The following is a 22313-nucleotide window of genomic DNA, read 5'->3' on the forward strand; positions in this document are numbered from 1 at the left end:
TTAAATGACACAGAACGAGGTCAAGTTCCTGGAAAGGAGTGAGATACACCGTGTTGATAAGTGTTCAGTAAATGCTAGAAACTGATCACTGTTGTGATTTATAATTTCCTCCAAGAGAGCAGGAAAGAACTGATGAATGGGATTTGGAAGGAAACACTCATGCTGACCATATGGTGAGTAATAAGATGCAGTTTTCTCAGCATTACCAAAGTCATAGACCACAGGAATGGCTGGGCCATTGTCAGTCTGACAACTCCATGCTCTGTACTTCACTGGGTATTTCTGCAGAGACCCAAAATACAGGTTGTGTGAGGACAGGAAAAAAAAGCCGCCACATTGGGAATAAGGGATTCAGAGCCCTCAGGTGTTATTCTGCAGAAATCAGCCTGAATAATAGTGACTCCTCCTCCCTGCCCTCAGCCCAGCCTCAAGACCCTTGTCCTTCACCCTCTCTCCCCCTAAGGCTTCTTCTCTTGCTCAGCAGAGGTAGCACATGATTTCAGCTGACCCACAGGTGGAAGAAATAGCCAAGCATGAGTATCTGCTAGTGATCAGGGACTCAGAGCAGACTTACTCCTCACCCCAAACACTTGGCTCTCTGTCCACCAAAGGTAGTGCCCCCACCCCCAGCCAGCAGCCCCATGTACCTGGTAGAGTCCAGACAGATTCTGTCCCAGTCTCCGGAAGAAGCCAGTGTCGGTGTGGTACCTCAGCAGGGAGCTGTTCCTCCAGTGCTGCAGGGGGGACTGGTTGGGCACATGCCAGATGCCCAGGTCCTGGGCCTGGATGTCATAGTGGCCAGGGTTCTGCAGAGGGACACACACTTAGGCTTACTGACCCAAGAGGTGCCACCAGCCAAAGACCCACACACACAGCCCTCCCTTGAGCTGAGAGCTCAGGTCTCCAGGGGACAGGTGCCCGGCAGTGCTCAGATACCCCCATCTCCAGCAGACAATGAGGCCCCACCACCCAAACAGCCTTGGTTCCAAGAGATTGGGATTCAAAGCACAGACTTCTGTCTTTCTTCTTCTCCAGCCCCACCTCCACATCCCCATCCCTTCTGCATGCTCTGCTCCAGCCACACCCTGCTCCCTACCCTTTCTCAGCTGGGTGCTCAGTGCCACCCACCCTGTAGTCATCACTGGTGGCCACCTCTGCAGACCCAAACGTGTTGTAATTGGCCCAGTTGCCATGCCCTCTGGGTAGTCAGCCCTGTTGCCCTGCTGACTGGACCAGCGATCGCCAACGCACTTCCCGAGCATGCGGTTCTCATGCACATTGGCCACCAGGGTCCAGCCACCACCCCCAGAAGGTCTGGTAGACGACACCATTCTCAGTGCAGAGGTGATACAGGCCATCTGCAGAGGGAACCAGTCAGAGACCCTGTGTCTAGAGCACAGGGTCCATCTCTGTGGGTCACCCACAACCAGAAAGATTCTTGGGAATTCAGAAATATATCCTGAAGGCTCCCACAAATACCCGCTTGTTGAGGACAATTCTCTGTGGACACTCACTGCCTTTGTTCCATGCTACCTTTCCAAAAACTAAATCCTTAGAAGACAGAGGTGATATCTCCTTCTGGATAGAGCCTCCTTTTGACCAGGAGAGTCCAGAAATCAGCGCCTGACCACATCTCAAGTCTCCATCAGGATGTGGCCTTTGCGACTCAGAGCAAAGGGCAGGCATGGTCACTGCCACGAGATTCAGATTTCCTAGGTACAGAGTTCCTCTCCTGGACCCAGCCCTTGAGAGAATAAATTCTCTGATGGAAAAAATGGTGGTTGTTTCTTGACAAGCCCAATTTGGCGGCCTGCTTGGCAGACAAACTACCTGTGCAGCTGTCTCCTGGCCCTCTTCCCATCATTCTGTTGGGCCTGAGGCTCAGGGAACCAGAACAAGAAAATGCTGATACTCTGACTGCTGCTACGAATGTGAATGATGAATTTTCTTGTCTCACTGTCAGGAATTTCACATTTTCTACCAGCATCTGTGACACTGTGACTGGCAAAATCTTCAGCTTACAAGAAGGGGAAAATGAAAATCTTAGACCCATCATTGCTCCTGCCACCACCTTAAGAGTCACTAGGAACACTGCATTTCTCTGTGTTCACAAGAACATGTTTGCTGTCCTTGGGTTGGACAGAAAACCCTCAATATTCCCACTGGAAATAACCTTGGCTGGAAGCTGGAGTCAGAGAAGACAGAAGAGATAGGCACACTCTTCTTCGTCTCCATGACGCAGATCTGTTCAGCTTAAAAGTGCCTAAAACAAGAGGTACAAGGTTGGTTTATTACTTACCACCTGTTTCACTACAAATTTCTTTGATTTCCTTGCAGCTTTGAGGCAGGAAAGACCGCAAAGGGACACAGGTTTTACTCTCCCAAAACATCTCAGGAGAACAGGACACTGCTAGAAGATGAAAGATAATTCTCATTATTAGTCCGGAGCCACTCAACGCCAGCCTTCCAGGGCATCAACTCTCAGCCCCTGCCCACTTCACCAGTTCTTCACTGGACTGTGAGGCCACAGAGGTCAGGGTCCTCTCTGCTAAGACTAACTGACTCCCAATCTAGTAAGGCTTTACACTGGCACTGTTCTGCTCCACTAATTAAAAATTAAGACTATTACTATCATTATGCCCACCTTGGCCAATGGACTTGTGAGAATGGGTACCACACATTGGCACAACCGTCACCTCCTTGGCACAACTCTCACCAGCTCCCTCCAGGAACCCAGAGGCCAAGGCCATATGAGCCAGAGTAGCTAAAAGGAAGCACAGTCTTCACCACGGCTCCCCTGAGCCCCCTCAGCCACACAGAGGCACAGACCGGGGCCCCAGGAACCTTGCAGAGGCAAGCTATCAGCACTCAGACTGCAGCTCAAGTTGGCTGCAAAGTGTGACTTGTCTGCATCTCCATGACGCCCCCTCTGGACCAGGACTCCAGCATCCAGCCCAGCTCTCTTTCGCTCCTCTGCACACCTGGGTAGCTGATCAAACTGCTGCTCCTGAGAGACTTACCCGTACTCGGCCCTCTGGTGGCCACAGAGAGGAACAACAGCAGGATGTACAATCTGACCCTTGGCTCCTGAAGAGAGAGATCCACAGTCATTGGCAGGTCCACTCTTTTTCTCCTTCCATCCTTGCTCTTGGAACTTTATGAGTAAGGAAACCTCAAATGGAAAATGATGGGATTCTTGGCATTCTTGAGCCTCCTGGAATAGCCCCCACCTCATCCAACCCTCCTTTCTCTAAAAATTTCCGTCTCTGAGACCACGACCTGAACTGGCATCATGGCTCCCCACACACTCAGATCTTGTCTCAGACTCAGAGAGTCCCTCCTTCCTTCCGGACAGGTGCCAGGAGCTGAGACTCGGGTGGAGACTCAGAGCTACTTACTGGCCCTGCAGAGTCCTGAGGTGGGTGAAGTGCTGAGCCTTTAACGGGGGAGCAAACCACGCCGGCCCTGCCCATCCCAGCCCGCTTCAGGCCAAAGGCCCCACCCTCAAGCTGTCTTCCCTTGAAGGTTCCTGGGCCTCGGCCCCTGGCTATGAGAAGGAGTGTGTGACTGGCTGGAGGGGCAGGAGGCAGCGCTCGTGGGCACACAGGTGACACTCGCCATGAGGAGGGCCAGCCCTGCTGGGTCAGAGCACACACAGTGTTCCTTCCGTAACAGACTCTCAGGATGGACGGGACCTCACGGTTCTTCCCTGCAGCCTGTCCTGCTCCCACCTCAGTCAGATGCTCCAGGGCCTCACACACCTGTCAGGTCGTCATCCTTCCAGTCTCTCCTGAAACCTCTCCGTGAAGCCTTCCCTGACACTCCCACCCCCAGGCAAAGCTGGGGGTCCCCTGTCCTCTCTCCCCAGAGTAGTCCCTCTCCAGGACCACTGCATCCAGCTCCTAATTATGACATGTTGTCACACTGTCACGTCATTCTTTTACTTACTTTTGGGTTAGAAATAATTGAAAATTTACAGAACATTGAAAAAATAAGAACAGTACAAAAGTACACATTCAGCTTTTAACTAAATTCACCTAGAGTTCATATTTTACCCCATTTGGTTTATCATGTATGCCCTCTCTCTATAGGCATACACAAATTCACACAAACTTTTTTTTATAAACAAATTAAGGGTAAGTTACATACATGAAGGTCCTTTCCCATAGATAGGAGTGTATTTTCCCAATAGTGATATTCTTGTATATGGCCATATGCATTCATCTATTTCTTATCGTTAACTTTTTTTCATGAAACTGGAACTTTCCTAGGATCCACCAGCCCAGAAGTTCTAGTGAGCTGATACTTATGGTACTGAGATGTCTCTGGTTTTCATTCCCTCCCATTATTATGAGAGTTCCTTTCTGCCTTGGAGCCCATAATCCTCAGAGGATGTTCTTTGTGGGCTAACAAACAAAATATCCCCATTCCACAGCCTTGCCAGCCTGACTCATTTCAGCACTGTTCACTGCCCAGGTCGTGGCTGACCACAAACCCTAAGATTCATCATTGCTATCACCTCTGGCACTGGCTCTGCTCTCTGGGACCAGTGCTGATGTTCAGGGCACTGCTCCCTCCCTCTCAGTCCCAGACCTGGAACATCACCTCTCTTCGCTGTCCAGGCTATAGGAGTCATTCTCCATGTTCAGCCCAGAAGAAAGAAAATGCCTCACACACTGAGAAACCACTAGCCAACCCAAGAACAGTAATGTTATTGATAACTTACACACACCCGTGTGCTTCCCTACATCATTCTGTCTGAATTAGCGCTGGGGAAAAGGAGAGAGAGAAGGAGAGATGGAGAGAGGCCTGACCTGTCTCCCATGCATCTCTGCTGTTTTGCACAACCATAAGGAATTGACCACTAATATCGTTTCATCAGGAAATTCCTCAAGTAATCACTAGGGCTGTTCACTGTGATTCATTCTCTTCTCTTTTGGAGGCACATGTAAGACTGTGCCTCTTCTCTGTGAAGACAAACAGGGCACAGGACTTATTCTAGCTGAGAAATATAAATAGAAAGAGTCACTTTCAGGCTGAAGCCTTTACCAGGCAGAGTACAAGTTCATGTCGTCCTTTTTCCAGCATCAGGAAATAATTCACACGTGGGACACCGACTTGGTGATATGATTATAGCTGATGAAGAAACACATCTTGCAGCTTAGAACAATGGTGTCCAGGTTCTATTGTAAGAAAATGCTAAGAGTGTTGCCTGTGGTATCTCAGGAGGTGTGTGATCTACCGACTGAGCTGGAGAATTCAAGGAAGACCTCAGGGGAACAGCGTCAGCACTGTGAGTCAGCTGCCTTGGTTCTGTGCTACAAAGGAGAAGGTCTCGGGGAGAAAGAGTTGGTCTGCTTAGCAAGCGTGAATGAAAAGAATAACTGATTCTGGGTCTTCAACAGGCAAACAGTGTGAAAAATTTCACTGATAAAAAAAAATTATCTCCAATCAGGACATATACACACACAGACAGAGGCAACCATTATATACTTATATATACAAAAATACTACTACCAAATCTTTGTCTCCAACCACCTCAGTCAAGAGCATGTATTTGCTATTTGGTATCTCTTCTGCATTATAATAACCAGTGACAGATATCCTCCCTATCCAAGGGAAGGGGCAGAGAAATATTGTTCCTACACTGTGCATCAAACCCCTAAGATTTGACTAGCAAAATTTAGGGTAATATAACAATGCATTTTTAATTACATTTTGTTTGAGTCATCTTCCAGATGTTCATTATTTGGGCATCAGTACATGGCTTTATCCTCTGCTGAATACTATTTCTAACATGGGACTATTGAGGATATGTGGCTAAATACGTATTCAGTGACCTCTTCCAAAATGGTGTATAATTGCTGGATGAGACCTCAAGCAGCCTGACAACCTGGGCTTGGTTGAGAGGAGGTATGACGGCAGTACAGGTTTCTCACGTGCTTATATTCTGAAATACAGTGTGCTTAAGTTCCAAAATATGAATATTGGGATAAAATAAAATACTTTCATGTTTTTCAAAGTATGAAATCTGAATTATATGTCATAATATAAACCGTGAAGATCACTTTGCATTAAAATTCAAATTGAATAAAACTACACGCCTCTGAAAAATGTCACCATATCCATTACCCATTTTAAAATCCATCATGGAATCACTTTGATTGCCTCAAACTAGTCATCTGGACATGGGATGATGTTGGTGACCACAGAACAAGTTCATGCTGAGGCCTGCACTCCTGAAATGGCCTCCTGCAAGGCACCATTTCTAATCTTCACTGTGTCCAATGTTGGCCCCCTCCAATCCTTTCCCCACATTGCTGCCAGCAAGGGTCCTTGTAAACCACAAGCTCCTCCGCAATCCCACCAAGAATATGCATGTCATCAGCTAGAGCACCAGGCTCAACCTCCACACCATGAAGTTGGATCAGTTATTAACTATGGCACAACAAACCACTCCAAACCCAGGGGCTTAACACAGTGACGATCCTTTCTTTTGCTCCTGAGTCTACAATTTGAGCAGAGTTCAGTGGGGACAGCTTGTTTCTGCTGCAAATGGTGTCACTGGGATATTTGAAGGCCTTCTCACTCCTTCACTCCTTCATCAGTGACCTTTCCCCCTGGCACCTCAACTTGCTTATCTCTTTCCTTAATCCCCCTTCCTTTTTTCCTCTGGTCTTTCTTTATCCCCTGACCCCTTCACTCTCTGTTCCTCTTTCTCTGCCCCTCCTTGTTCCTGTTCCTCATATAGAAATAGCAGATGTCAGCCAAACTTTCTCCCGCCCTGGACAATGCACCACAGGACCTGGGATGATTTCTGGTCAGAACACTGCCTTTCCATTTCTCTTCCAGAATCACTATGAAAGGATAGGCAGAGTGATCACAAATCACATAGTTCCTAATGCTTTATTCATCTCTTCCATTTTCCCCTAACCCTTATTTTCTGAATCAATAGCTAGCAACTCACGTGTTAGAACTTTCATCTTTGACTCAGGTTTCTATGTGCAGAAGACATGGGCTAAGATAAATAACACCTGAAAACAGGCTTTCAGGATAGCCTTTAGACTTACGTTGCTCATGTATCTGGAAGGAAGACTGACACACTGCTGCTGGCCAGTGGGATTGTGAGAACGCCCAGCACTTGCCCTCTGCACCTTTCTCTTCCCCATTTTGTGCCCTTGTGCCCTGTAGATCAATTTCTCTCATCTCTGAACTTCCTGTGCACCAGAAGTTAGGAATTAGACAGAAAAGTTAAGAGGGAAACTATAGAAGCAGCAAGGAATGTTAGAGCACTGGCCAGGAAGAGGAGCTGGGGAAAGTAAGGGAAATGTTAGGAGGTGGGGATTGCAGCCAACTGATCTTTCCAGGACAGGACAGCCTAAACTGGGGAGAAAAGAAAGAGATTGAAGCTGGATTGTGTGTGGTAACATGCTAGAAATGTTTGTAAGGTAGAGAAGCATTGATAAAAATGTAATAGAAGAAATAAACAATTGATTCTGAGAGAGAATTGCTTTTTGTGAATTCAGATTTATCATCAATCACCAGTCCATATCAACATAGTTCAAAATGCACTGTAGACCAAAAAAAAAAAAAACAAAAAACAAAAAACATTGTCTGTGTAGAGAGAGAATAGTACAACCAAAAGCCATCCCCATTTCAAACTTGCATCCAGTCTAGCTTCTCCCAGTGACTTGTTTATGCTCTATTGTTAAAAAGAATGTTGTAGGCTCCTGTTTCAAGCTGGTGGAGTAGAAAAATGTATGCTCATTTCCTCCTGTGAAAGCAGCAAAATCACAACTATCTATTGAACAACCATCGACAGGAGGACACTGGAATCTACCAAAAAAAAGATACCCCACATCCAAAAACAAAGAAGAAGTTGCACTGAGATGGTAGGAGGGGCACAATCATGATAAAATAAAATCCCATACCTGCCAGGTGAGTGACCCACAAACTGGAGAACAATAATACCAAAGAAGTTCTGCCACTCTTGTGAAGGTTCAGATCCCCACGTCAGGCTTCCCAGCCTTGGGACCCAACAAAGCAACTGGGAATCCCCAAGGAATCTGGCCTCCAAGGCTAGCGGGATTTGATCATAAGACTTCCACAGGACTAGGGGAAACAAAACTTTGTGCACACCAAGACTCAGAGGAACAGAGCACTGTCTCCATGGGAAACTGAACCAAAACTACCTGCTAGGATTGGAGAGTCAGCAGGGGCTCACTGCAGAGACAAGGGGACTGGCAGCAGCTGACTGGGAAGGTTCTCCTTGGTGTAAACCCTCTTGGAAGTCACCGTTAACCCTACCATAGAGCCCATAGACCCCAGGGCTGGGTCACCTCAGGCCAAGAAACTACCAGTGAAAGAACTCAACCCCACCTATCAGCAGATAATTGGAAAGCTTTACCGAGAAAGGCCCTGCCCACCAGTTTAGTCAGTTCAGTTCAGTTCAGTTCAGTTGCTCAGTCATGTCTGACTCTTTGTGACCCCATGGACCGCAGCATTCCAGGCTTCTCTGTCCATAACCAACTCCCAGAGCTTGCTCAAACTCATGTCCGTCAAATCGGTGATGCCATCCAACCATCTCATCCTCTGTCATCCCCTTCTCCTCCCACCTTCAATCTTTCCCAGCATCAGGGTCTTTTCCAATGAGTCAGTTCTCTTTGGCCATCAGGTGGCCAAAGTTTTGGGGTGTCAGCTTCAGCATCAGTCCTTCCAGTGAATATTCAGGACTGATTTCCTTTAGGATGGACTGGTTTGATCTCCTTGCAGTCCAAGGGACTCTCAAGAGTCTTCTCCAACACCACAGTTCAAAAGCATCAATTCTTTGGTGCTCAGTTTTCTTTATGGCCCAACTCTCACATCCATACTTGACTACTGTAAAAAGCATAGCTTTGACTACATGGACTTTTCTTAGTAAAGTAATGTCTTTTCTGTTTTATATGCTATCTAGGTTTGTCATAGCTTTTCTTCCAAGGAGCAAGCATCTTTTAATTTCAGGCCTACAGTCACCATCTGCAATGATTTTGGAGCCCAAGAAAATAAGGTTTACCCACCAAAGCAAGACCCAGTTTTTCCCACCACCAGTCCCTCCCATCAGGAAGCTTACACAAGCCTCTTAGTCTCCTCCATCAGAGGGCAGACAGAAGAAGCAAGAACCACAATCCCACAGTGACTAAAACAAAACCACATTACAGAAAGTTCATCAGCATGAAAAGGCAGAAAGTTACATCCCAGATGAAAGGACAAGATAAACCCCCAGAAAAACAACTATATGAAGTGGAGATAGACAACCTTCCAGGAAAGGAATTCAGAATAATGATAGTGAATATGATTCAGGATCTCAGAAAAAGAATGGAGGCAAAGACTGAGAAGATGCAAGAATGTTAACCAAAGACCTACAAGAACTAAAGAACAAACAGAGATGAATAATACACTGGAAGGAACCCAAACAGAATAACTGAGGCAGAAGACCAGATAAATAATTTGGAAGACAGAACAGTGGAAATCACTGCCACAGAACAGAATATAGAAAAAATAATGAAAAGAAATGAAGACATCCTAAGAGACCTTTGGGACAACATTAAACACACCAACATTTGCATTATAGGGGTTCCAGTAGGAGAAGAGAGAGAGAAAGGACCTGAGAAAATATTCAAAGAGATAATAGCTGAAAACTTTACTAACACGGGACAGGAAATAATCAACCAAGTCCAGGAAGCACAGAGAGTCCAAGGCAGAATAAACCCAAGGAGGAACACACCAAGACATAGTAATCAAACTGGCAAAAATTAAAGACAGAGATAAAATATTAAAAGCAGCAAAGGGGAAATGACAAGTAATGTACACGGGAACTCCCATCAGGCTCTCAGCTGATTCTCAGCAGAAACTGTACAAGCCGGAACAGCATGGCATATGTAAAGTGATGAAAGGGAAGAACCTACAGCCAACAAGACAGCCTCTACCCAGCGAGATTCTCCCTCAGACCTGATGGAGAAATCAAAACTTTCCAGACAAGCAAAAGTAAGAGAATTCAGCACCACCAAACCAGCTTTACAACAAATGCTAAAGAAACTTCTCTAGGCAGGAAACAAGAGAAGAAAAACCCTACTTGCAGAAAATATACCCAAAACAATTAAGAAAATGGTAATAGGATCATACCTATTACGATGAAAGGATCAAATCTATAATTACCTTAAATGTAAATGGATTAAATGCACCAGCCAAAAGACATAGACTGGCTGAGCAGAAGAAAACAGGTGCACATATGCCCTTCTACTTACCACATCACTATGCTTGACTCCCCCCAAAATTGTATGTAATTATTTATATTGTTAGGTTAATCATGTTCTCATTATGGCTTGCAATTGTAATTATCTTCTATTTTTTGTCTGGATATTGATTGTGAAAACTGATAAACATCTTTTACTATTACGATTATGTAACTTCTACTTACTTAATATCATTGTATCATGATTGGTCAACAGAAAAACTATAGAATTCTACATCATCAAAGCTACCATTTACTAGAAGAACCTGTAATCACTTTTTAAAATTCATATGCATATCAGAATTACCTTGGAAATTTTTGAAAAATACAAATGCCCAGGTGTTACTTGTTTTCAGTTTTTTGTTTTTTGCCATAGCTCCAGATATGTCTCTAATGAGCAGCCACGTTTAAAAACAACTGGACTGTATGAAGATCTTTTACTTTTATCTAGTTTGTTTCACTTTTTCTATTTCATATTCAGAGCTCCCATTTCATTTAACTTATTTTCCAATTCCTCCATCTCTTCTTTTTTTTTATTTTGAAGTTCTTTCTCAAGCCTTTATCAAGCATAGTAGAAAAGATTTTGAACACATATATGTAAATAATATGTATAATACATATATTTTAGAAAACATGAATTTTTTTATAACTAAAAAATTTATGATATTTTGATTCCACTTGTTTGACTTAGTATAAATAGAATGCTAGATTTCTAACTTAAAAATATAGATATGCAACAAGCAACAAAAGTTAAATGTATAGCATAGGAAACTATAGTCAATATCTTATATTGACCTAAATGGAAAATAACTTCAAAAATAATATATGTGTATATGTATAACTGAATCACACCCTCAAGAAAGAACTCTACTTTCTGAAATTTAGTAACATTTATCTTTTTGCCAGTTTTTCTAAATGTCTTATGGACATCTAATAATAATGTGTGAGATACAAAATTTTAAATGTATTTGTGTAGGATGTGATTAATATAAATTAATAAAATATAAATCTATTATATTTAAATTATTAATGACATCATTCAAGATGCTCCTATTCTTCTTTTTTCTGCATTTGGTAAAATATTCTCAGAGAAATGTTAATATGTCTCACTATGATTATATATTTTTTCTTTTCCCTTGTATTTCATCTGATTTTTGCCTTATTTTTGTTGTTGTTGTTAAGGTGTCTAATGGTTTATGATATCTATCTTCTTTGTGAATTGTAATTTTTATCTCTAAAAATATTCATCTTTGTTTCATTTAAAATAAATAAATTTCAAAAAGAATATTGTAAAAAATTGACAAACATACAGAAAGGGATATCAAACATAAATCTACAGTTTAATGAATTATAAAAAGTAAATGCCTATAGGCTCATCATCCTGTTTAAGCAATAAAAGTTTCTTTCCCAGGTGGCTGCCAAAGATGGTGGAGGGGAAGGTCCTGATGCCTGATGACAAGGCCGTCACCTGGGACGCCTGGAAGCCATCCTGGGCAAGCAGGTGCTTCTGGGCCAGAAGGTAGTATTCCTGCACTATGAGGAAACAACATGTCTGGCAGTTTCTACAGAAACAAGCTGAAGTGCCTGGCCTTCTTCAGCAAGCACGTGAATACCAATTCCTCACGCAGCCCCTGCCACATCCAATCCCCCAGCTGCATCTTCTGGTGGACATTGTAAAACACGGTGCCCCAGCTACCAGGCAAGGCCAGGTCACTCTGGACTATCTTGGGGTATTTTATGGGATCACACCACCCTATGACAAGAGAAAAGTGGATGGTGATTCCTGCCATCCTCAGGACTGTGCCAGATTGTGCAAACAAACACCCACGTGCAAGTCTGCCTACCTAGGCTGCCTGGCTCACAAGGCTGGCTGGAAGTCCTAGTCAGTAGCAGCCACACGGGAGGAGAAGAGAAAGAAGAGCAACATCCGCTACTGGAAAAAAATTTTTAAAAGCAGCTCATGAGGTTACAGAAGCAGGCTGAAAAGAACATAGAGAAGAAAACTGACAAATGCACAGAGGTCCTCAAGACACCTGGATAACTCATCTGAGCTCCATAAAAATGACTGCCTATTTTTCAAAAAAGAAAAAAAAAAAGTTCGCCAGGACTCCAAACATATTCCTTCCAGATGACAAATCTCTTCTGAGCCATATCCTTCAAAATGATTTGCAAATAATGAAACCCACAACAGATAGAAGAAGTTAACTGTGTGCTGACCACAAGCAGGGAGACTCCAGATCAGCTGGACAAGAAGACTGATGATGTTGAATCCCAAATCTCACCAACAACCAAGAAGAAGAATGTTGACTTTCTGATCTTGCATAGAACAATCCTCTTTCCCATCCTGTCTTTAAAAACTTTCCCCTGAAAGACAGTGGGGCATTCAGAGGACAGGATTTGAACATTAGCTACCCAAACTCCTTGCTTAGTGCCTGCAGTAAATGCTGCACTTTCCTTCACCACAACCCTGTGTCAGTAGACTGGCTTTACACACACAGGCCAGCAGATTGAAGTTTGGAAATGTAACACTCTGACATAAGGATAGACAAATAAGAGAAGCGGTAACAAAAAGAAGTAAGAAAGAAGGGATAAAGGAGAAGGACAGAAATCTGGAATGAGCTAGTAAGGGGAAAAGATTTATTAGGGAAGTGAAAAAAAAAAAAAAAGGAAGATACTGAAAAAAGCAAACATGGTTGACCCTTGAGCAAAACTGATTTGAATGGTGCTGGTCCATGATTGGGTCAAAATGGGGTTGAGTTGCAAGACATCCTGCTAGGTGTCAGTGAACTTCTTGATATTGTGAGACCCCTCCCCAATACAGAGATGTTGCAAATAGTACCAAATCATTTTAGGGACACTGTCTCAACTGTCATACTAGAGGAAATGCACAATTATGACCTCAATTTCTCTTTTTTTCTACTGAATTTAGATAATAGTCATCTTTTCCTCTTTAAGATGTTTATGTTGAGGGCTTGATATGACTAGCCAATAACAGTGTGGTGGGAAAATTAAGGAGAATGATTTTCCCCTACTCCTCAGTCTCCCACAGGGGTCCCCTAGAAAGATAAGCAAACATGTCTGGGATACCTGAGACTTGAAGTTCCAAACAGAATGTCTGAAGTAGAAATCACCAGAAGAGGAGGCATCATTTTAAAACATCCCTCCGGAGCTCAGTGAAATTTACAACCACAGACAGCACAAAGTGACATCGTTTATACCCCTCCCTCCTTGATAGCATTCCATTTTTCCCTTTCTGAGGGTCTGGCTTGGGAGCTGGGTTCCACAACTCACACCACACAGCTCTCAGCGGTAGAACAGGAGCACAGCTGCCTCAGTGATCTCCCGGCTGGAGCTGTATCCCTTGTGAGCTCCGTATCCATCCGGTCAAAGGAGGAGAAATCCCCACACTGCGCAGGACTGCCCTCTGGGAAGAATCCTCCTCCGCCGATGCAGTGCTGGGGGGCAGGGAGAAGAGGCAGTGAGGGGTTGGCTGTGGACACACCAGTGAGCTCTTAATGGTCGAATCCCCTGTAATTGCAGCCCTCTTCCTATGTGCCTTGACCGTTCCCCTGAACAAACCTTTCCCTCCAGTGGACTCTGAAACCATGCTTTCCTGAATTCCTTTCTATCTTCCTTAATGTTTGTTCTCAGACCCCTTGCTCACTCTTTTTCCTCAATTGTTATGTTGTTCATTCGCTAAGACATGTCTGACTCTTTGCAACCCCATGAGCTGCAGCACACCAGGCTTCCCTCTCCTTCACCATCTCCCTGAATTTGCTCAAACTCATGTCCATTGAGTTGGTGATGCCATCCAATCATCTCATTCTCTGTCTCCCCCTTATTCTTTTGTTTTCAATCTTTCCCAACATCAGGATCTTGTCCAATGAGTTGGCTCTTCACATCAGGTGGCCAAAGTATTGGAGCTTCAACTTCAGCATCAGTCCTTCCAATAAATATTCAGAGCTGATTTCCTTTAGGATTAACTGATTTGATCTCCTTCCTGTCCAAGGGACTCTCAAAAGTCTTCACCAGCACCACAGTTCAAAAGCATCAGTTCTTCAGAGCTCAGCCTTCTTTATGGCCCAACTCACATCCATACATGACTACTGGAAAAGCCATAGCTTTGACTATACGGACTTGGTTGGCAAAGTGATTTCTCTCCTTTTAAATATGCTGTCATAGCTTTTCTCCCAAGGAGCAAGCACCTTTAAATTTTGTGGCTGCAGTCACCTGGAGCCCCCAAATGCTATTCCTCACAATTCTGTCCACACCTCAGTCTCCCAATGATGGCCTGTCTTCTCCCTTGACTTTTGCTAGAACCAGCATAATCATCCTAAATCTGGATGACCAGTCAGGTATTTTCTGGGACTGCCAGATGAAGATCTCCACCTACATATTACTAGATCTAAAACTCCACTTAAGCAAAACAAAACTAATTCGCTCTCTTGTTGCCCTTGAATCTATTCCTTTTCTTGTCACCCATCTTAAGTGATAACATTCAGTCACCCAAAACAAAACCCTGAAGTCTGTAGTCTCCTTCACTTCCCATCCCTCATGGTCAGTTAATCATCAAGAATTGCTGATTTCACTGTCTATGCATCCATGCTTGCTCTTTCAAATTTATCAAGGCCACCCTGGCTCAGGTCCTCAACATTTCACATCTGCACCTCTATACCTGCCTCATGGTCTCCTTGCCTCTAAATTCCTTACTCTTGAATCTAGGTCCCTCACCTGGCTATGCATCATCATAGCAAAACCAAAGTGGATCAGGTCACTACTGTTTGAACTCTTCTGATATGTCCCATCATCTGCAATATAAAATCTATGTCCTGGATATAATGTAAACACCCTGATTGCCCTATTTCCTGTAGGTATTTCTAGCATAGCTCCCTGCTTCTACCCCATGTGCATATAATGCTCCAAAATTAAACAACAGCTCATGTCCCCCTCAACATACCATGGTGTATCAAATCCCAGTGATTTAGAGCATGTTAGCCACTCATGCTCAAAGGACACTACTCTGCCCCTTGCTGCCTATTGAACTCTACACACATCTTTTGAGATTCAGCAAAGATGTCACCTGCTGGAGAATCAACTGTGTGCCATTAGCAGAGGTAGAAGCCCCTGTATTGTGTCCCCAGAGCCTCTTGTTTATGTTGCTATCTCAGGTGATACCACATGAAATTGCAATTGTGCATTTATATCTCTCTCCTTCTCAGTCTGAGTTCCTTAAGATGACTCTGTCAGCTTTGCATCTCTAATAGCTGCACTCTGTAGGTTCCCTAGCAGGTATTTTAAGGAATCAGTGCTTGTAGGGGTACATGCAAATGAGCATTAATGAGCATAAGGCTCACTGAAAGGCAGTGTAGGGGAAATACACCCCACCCTCCTCCCAGGGCCTACACTTGCATAATCCTCCAAATCATCACCAGGGGCCCTTCCATGAAGACACAGCTATTACGCCTCAACTGAGAAATGGACAAACTGATAACTGCAGGGGAAAGTGAAGATGTCCTTGACTTCAGGGTCACATTTCTCAGAGTGAGAGCTGTGGAAGGAAAATGTGCTGAGTGAGCATCCTTGCTCTTAGAACTCTGACTCCCTCCTCCTCCTGCCCCCAGCCATAGAGTGTCCCTCAGAGACAGTCTCCACTAACCAAACTCTGGTGTTCTCAATACTAGAAAAACAATAAAAACATAAAGTTTCTATGTTGAATATGTGAGAATATCATCAGGAAATGCTTCTTAAGCACAGCATAAAAGTACTAATCATACATTGAGAATATAGATAAATTGGACTCCAATACAGTAAATTATAGCCATTGGTCAAAGGTACAAACTTTCAGTTATAAAATAAGTCCTGGAGATGTAATGTACAGACTGGTGACTATAGTTAATAGTACTATTTTGTTCATCAAAAAGTTACCAAGAGAGTAGATATTAAAAATTGTTATCACAAGACACAATATTTGCAACTATGTATAGCGGTGGGTGTTGACTAGAGTTACTGTGATGATCATTTCACAATACATAAAAATATAGAATCATCATGTTATATGCTTAAAACTAGTATAATGTCATATGTCCATTGAATCTCAATTTTAAAATAATATTAACAATTTTATCCAGTATTCTTGCCTGGAGAATCCCATGGATGGAGGATCCTGTTAGGCTGCAGTCCATGGGGTCACAAAGAGTCAGACACGACTGAGCAACTTCACTTCAGTTTTTCTTATCTGGTCTTGCTGCCTCAGCTTTCATAAACAAGATCTCTGACCTGAGTTTCTATTGCAGATGAGTGGTGCTAACCTTATCCAACTCTCACCCTGCCTTGTTTGGTTTAAATAGTTCTGGTCATTTGAAGAATTAAGAAACAAAAACAATCCAGAAGAACTTTTTTCAGGGCAATTCCATGACTTTGGGATGGAAATTTTGGATATCACTCTAGTAAATTGTGATATCAGGTATACTGTTTATCAGTGCCAACAAGATGACCTACAGACCTCCTTCTCACCTCCTCTTGCTGCTTCTTTAATTCCAATTTCTATTTCTTCCCTTATAGTTTTCTATGAATATGGAGTATACATGGGACACCCTATCTCTTCCAATTATATATTTTTGTCGTGACATTTCTGTATAAGGAGTTCATTAAAGCACAATATTTATACACACAAAAAAATAATATTAACAATTTTAAAAGTTTGTCCACAAAATACCAGCAAAAGAATAAAAACACAAGCCAAAGGAACATACATCAACACCCCAATCAGACATTCACATGCACACATGCACGCATGCACGCACACACACACACATGCATGCACATGCACACACATGCACGTGCGCACACATGTACACACACATGCACACACATACACACACACCAGGGATTGTCCGCAAACTCACGTGCTCAGTGTTGCAGCCAGCGACCCTCATCCCAGCACACAGGGTGTTGGCTGCTCTCTCATTGTTAATCACCCTGAACTGGACAAACCCTGGAACAAATTCCCCTGGAAAAGAAGAGGCAGAGAAAGGCCTAAGTATGCAAAGGAGGAACTAGACACAGCTTTCCACTGTTCAGACCAGGGATTCCCTAAATCAACAGGTCGGGTTATAGCCCAACACTCCAAGCTGCAAGGATGAAGCCCAGCACCTCTGTGAACAGTGGCTGCTATATCTAGGCTCTGAACTTGGCTGGAAGAGACTTTCCTCCATCTAGAGTAAGAGGACCAAGGCTCAGGCTCACGAGAGTCACTTTTCTGCTAAGGCTCATAGGAGAAATGAGACTCCACTGAGAGATCAGCAAGAAGACCCCCAGAGGTCCAGCAGGAATAAGCAATGATCAGAAGGTGCCATCTGTTTCTGAAGCCACACCGGCCATCCAATTACCATGACTTTATTTGCCCTACCTACCATTACCTGTTCTTGTTGAAACAGTAAAGGTAAAAACTGATGGCTTGTATTTTCCCACCAAAGACTTATGCTCTATGGCTTTATCATACTGAAAAAATGTCTTCTTTCAAAAATAGCTATCCATCTATTTATCAAGAAAAATTTGTTTTTGTTCTCACTTTATCAAGAACACCCTGGCTCGGGTTCTCAGTATTTCACATCTGCACCTTTACACCTGCCTCATGTAAAAAGAACTTACCTCTTTACATGAGGTTCTTTTTACATGATAAAGAGCAAAAACAAATTTTTCCTATGAGCCTTAGACAAGTGACTGTTGTGAGCCTGAGCCTTGATCGTCTTACTCTCAACTGGAGGTTCTCCAGATAAGCCATGGTGTTCTTGATAAAATGAGAACAAAAATTTTTCTCAATACTTTCCAAGTTGTTCTCACCTGTGAACATTAGCTTGCCTTTTCCTTAACTATTATAAAAGTCATGGAGCATATTGGTTAAGAAGTCTGGCTTTATATCCTCTATAATGGAGAGGACAGTAATTGTAACTTCATAGGTTTTTCATGACACAAAACCATCTCAAGTTTCTAGAAAACAGTTTGGCATACTGTATTGCTACGTGTTCCATAAATGTTAGCAATCACTAATTGTTATTTACATTTTCCCCAAGAGAGGAGGGAAGGATTGATGACTGGGTTTTGGTGGGAGATACTCACACTGACAATTTGGTGAATAATAAGATGCAGTTTTCTCAGCATCGCCAAAGTCATAGTCAACAGGAATGGCTGGGCCATTGTCAGTCCAGCACTTCCCTGCTCCATACTTCACTGGGAATTTCTGCAGGGACCAAAATACAGGGTTGTGTGCGACAGTAGGCAAGCTGCCATGTAGGGAAGTAGGAGATTTAATGCCCTTGGGTGTCATACTCAGAAATCAGACTGAATAACAGTGAATCCTTCCCACCTGCAATCATAGCTAGGACCCTAACCAGCCTCAAGACCCTTGTTTTTCTCCCTCTTTACCCACCCATAATTTTCTCCCCCAGGCTTCTTCCACTTCCTGGCTCAGAGTTCTTCTGAGAGGCAGCACCCTAGTCTGTAGTGACCCAGAGGTAGAAGAAAGCCAAACAGAAGCGCTACTTAGTGATAGGGACAGAGCAGACTTAACTCCTCTTTCCAAATACTTGGCTTTCTGTTCACTAAAATAAGTGCCTCCACCCTGAGCTAGCAGCCCCATGTACCTGGTAGAGTCCAAACAGATTATAACCCAGTCTCCAGAAGAAGCCAGTGTCGGTGTGGTACCTCAGCAGGGAGCTGTTCCTCCAGTGCTGCAGGGGGGACTGGTTGGGCACGTGCCAGATGCCCAGGTCCTGGGCCTGGATGTCGTAGTAGCCAGGGTTCTGCAGAGGGACACACACTCAGCCTGACCAGCCCAGGAGGTGCCTCCAGCCAAAGACCCACACACACAGCCCTCAGTGGAGCTGAGAGCTCAGGGCTCCAGGGGACAGGTGCCCAGCAGTGCTCAGACCCCCACCTCCCTCCAGCAGACGATGAGGCCCCACCACCCAAACAGCCTTGGTGAGAGGAATTTGTCATTCAAGACATGGACTTCTGTCTTTCTTCTTCTCCAGTCCTTCCTCCATGTCCCCATCTCCCACCCTCCCTTCCACATGCTCTGCTCCAGCCACACTCAGCTCCCACCCTTTCCCACCTGGGTGCTCAGTACCTTGTAGTCATCACTGGTGGCTGCCTCTGCAGACCCAAACGTGTTGGAATTGGCCCAGTGGCCATCTCCCTCTGGGTAGTCAGCCCTGTTGCCCTGCTGACTGGACCAGCGATCGCCCACGGTGCATTTCCCACGCATGTTGTTCTCATGGACACTGGCCACCAGGGTCCAGCCGCCACCCCCGGAGGTCATGTCACAGAAGGTCTGGTAGACGACACCATTCTCAATGCAGAGGTGATACAGGCCATCTGCAGAGGGAACCAGTCAGAGACCCTGTGTCTAGAGCACAGGGTCCATCTCAGACCCACAACCAGAAAGACTCTGGGAATTCAGAAATGTATCCTGAAGGCTCCCACAAATACCCGCTTGTTGAGGACAATTCTCTGTGGACACTCACTGCCTTTGTTCCATGCTACCTTTTCAAAGACTCAGTAGAGCAAACATCCTAGGAGACAGAGATGGTATCTCTGCCTTTGTTGCATGCTACCTTTTCAAAGACTCTGCAGAGCGAACGTCCTAGGAGACAGAGACAGTATCTCCCTCGGGATAGAGCCTCCTTCTGGCCAGAAGAGGCCAGAAATCCTGCCCGACCACATCTCAAGTCCACACCAGGATGTGGCCTCTGCACCCAGAGCTAAGGGCAGGCATGGTCACCGCCCATTATATGAGATTCATATTCCCTAAATGCAGAGTTCTTCCTTATACTCAGCCCCAGAGAAAATAAACTGTCTTCTCCAAAAAGGCTTACATTTGCTTGACGAACCCAATTTATAAGCCTCTTGGCAAACAAACTACATGGGCAGATATCTCCTGGCCCTTTTCACATCACTGTGATGGGATGGGACCCAGAACACCAGCAAAGTAAAAAGCTGATGCTCTGACTACTTCTGTAATTGTAAGTAATAAAGTTCTATGTCTCTGCCTCTGGAGGCTCATGTTCTCTGCCAGAATCTATGACACTAAGACAGAACTAACTTCTTAGCTTACAAGAAGGGGAAAATCTTACACCCATTGGAGCTATGGTCACCATGCTAAGACTCACCAGGAACAGCACATTCTCCCTATGTTCAGAAGATCATGTCTCTGACAACTAGGTTGGATCCAAAAGCCTCAAAATTCCCAATAGAAATCTCCTAGGCTGGAAGTTGGAGTCACAGCAGACAGGAGTGGTAGGCACACCCCCTCTTGATCTCCATGACCAAGATCTGTTTAGCTAAAAAGTGGTTAAGAGGAAAGGATGCTGAGTTGGGTTATTACTCACCACCTGCTTTATGGCAACTTTCTTTGATTTCCTTGCAGCTTCTTGGAAGGAAGGAGAGGTAAGGAGGACAGGTTTCCTTGTCCCAGAACTTCTCAACAGAAAGCGTCCCTGCTAGAGGATGTGAGGATAGTTCTTAGTCTCATGCCATCACACCAGCCTTCCTGGTCATTGGCTCCTAGCCCCTTCCCACTTCACAGGCTCATCACTAGACTGTGAGGCCCCAGAAGTGAGGATTCTCTCAGCTAAGAATAGCTGACCACAATCTAGTACATACTCAACACTTGCATTCTTCTCCACAACCAGTTAAACATGAAAACCCTCATTATGCCTACTGTGATAAATGGAACTGTGAGGATGAGGACTAGGGAAGGATGTTCCCTGGACACAGCCCTGACCGCCAAGCACCCTCTGGGAACCCCAAGGCCAAGGCCGTAGGAGCGGGAGCAGCTATAGGGAAGCAGTCTTCGTCACTATGGCTCCGCTGAGCCCGAGCAGCCACACAGAGGCACAGATGGCGCCCCAGGACAGGCCTTGGCTTCAGACCACACATCCAGAGAGACCAGCGATGAACACTCTGGCCACAGCTCAATTTGGCTGCAAAGTCTGGCTTCTCTGCATCTCCACGACTCCCGCTCTGGGCCAGAACTTCAGCATCCAGCCTGGTTCCACTCCCTGGGCTCCTCGGCACACCTGAGCGGATGAAACGGCTGCTCTGCCCTCTGGCGGCCACGGGGAGGAACAGCAGGAGGTCAAGCCTGACTCCTGTCCCCTGAGTAGAAGGGAGATGCACGCGGTCACTGGCTGGTTCATCCTTTCTCTCCCTTCCATCCTTTTTCTTCGAACTCTCTGAGTAAGGAAGCCCCAAATGGAAAATGATGGGATTCTGGGCACTCTGGAACCTCCTGGAATAGAGCCCACCCCATCCAACCCTACAAATCTTTAAGGGACCACAGGCTCCTTTCTCTGACACTCCCCCTCCCTAAGACCAGACCTGAGCTGGCATCGCGGCTCCCCACACACTCGGATCTTCTCTCAGACTCAGCTTCCTCACAGCACAGAGAGCTGAGCCTTCCTTCCTCGCAGATGCCAGGAGCGGAGAGCGCCCAAGCAGGAGGAGTCTCAGAGCTGCTGCCTCTGCAGGGCGGTCTGAGGTAGGCAAAGTGCTGAACCTTTTGGGGAGAGCAAACCACATGGGCCCTTCCCATCCCAGCCTACTTTGGGCTGCAGGCTCCACCCTTGAGCATTCTTCCTCTGAAGTTGCCTGAGTCTCGGCCCCCAGCAATGAGAAGGATTGTGTAACCCGCTGGAGGGGCAGGAGGCAGCGCTCGTGGGCACACAGGTGACACCCACTATGAGGAGGGTGAGCCCTGCTGGGTCAGAGCACACACAGTGTTCCCTCCGTAACAGACTCTCAGGATGGACGGGACCTCACGGTTCTTCCCTGCAGCCTGTCCTGCTCCCACCTCAGTCAGATGCTCCAGAGCCTCACACACCTGTCAGGTCGCCATCCTTCCAGTCTCTCCTGAAATCTCTCCATTAAGCCATCCCTGACACTCCCACCCCCTGGAGAAGCTGATGGATACTCTCCTGTCCTACTATGGGCTTTTTCCAACCCCTAATTATGTGATGTCCTACTGTCATGTCACTCTTTTACT

General features: G+C 45.1%; 1 protein-coding gene and 2 pseudogenes across 1 annotated transcript; 1 reads left to right on the forward strand and 2 right to left on the reverse strand.

The window, feature by feature from the left end:
• On the reverse strand, positions 1-7169 carry LOC110134663 (intelectin-2-like; annotated as a pseudogene).
• Positions 7170-11694: 4525 nt separating this feature from the next.
• LOC139035037 (large ribosomal subunit protein uL13-like) lies at positions 11695-12320 on the forward strand (annotated as a pseudogene).
• A 1253-nt stretch (positions 12321-13573) lies between these two features.
• LOC110134672 (intelectin-1-like) lies at positions 13574-21661 on the reverse strand. Its single transcript, XM_070467151.1, is given in 9 exon segments — positions 13574-13653; positions 13656-13725; positions 17176-17279; positions 18389-18509; positions 18913-19071; positions 19398-19645; positions 20659-20766; positions 21364-21427; positions 21650-21661. Coding segments are annotated over 9 exon segments (966 nt in total).
• Between the last annotated feature and the right edge of the window lie 652 nt (positions 21662-22313).

This window comes from Odocoileus virginianus, chromosome 5 (genome assembly GCF_023699985.2).
Source record: "Odocoileus virginianus isolate 20LAN1187 ecotype Illinois chromosome 5, Ovbor_1.2, whole genome shotgun sequence".
Lineage (NCBI taxonomy): Eukaryota > Metazoa > Chordata > Mammalia > Artiodactyla > Cervidae > Odocoileus > Odocoileus virginianus.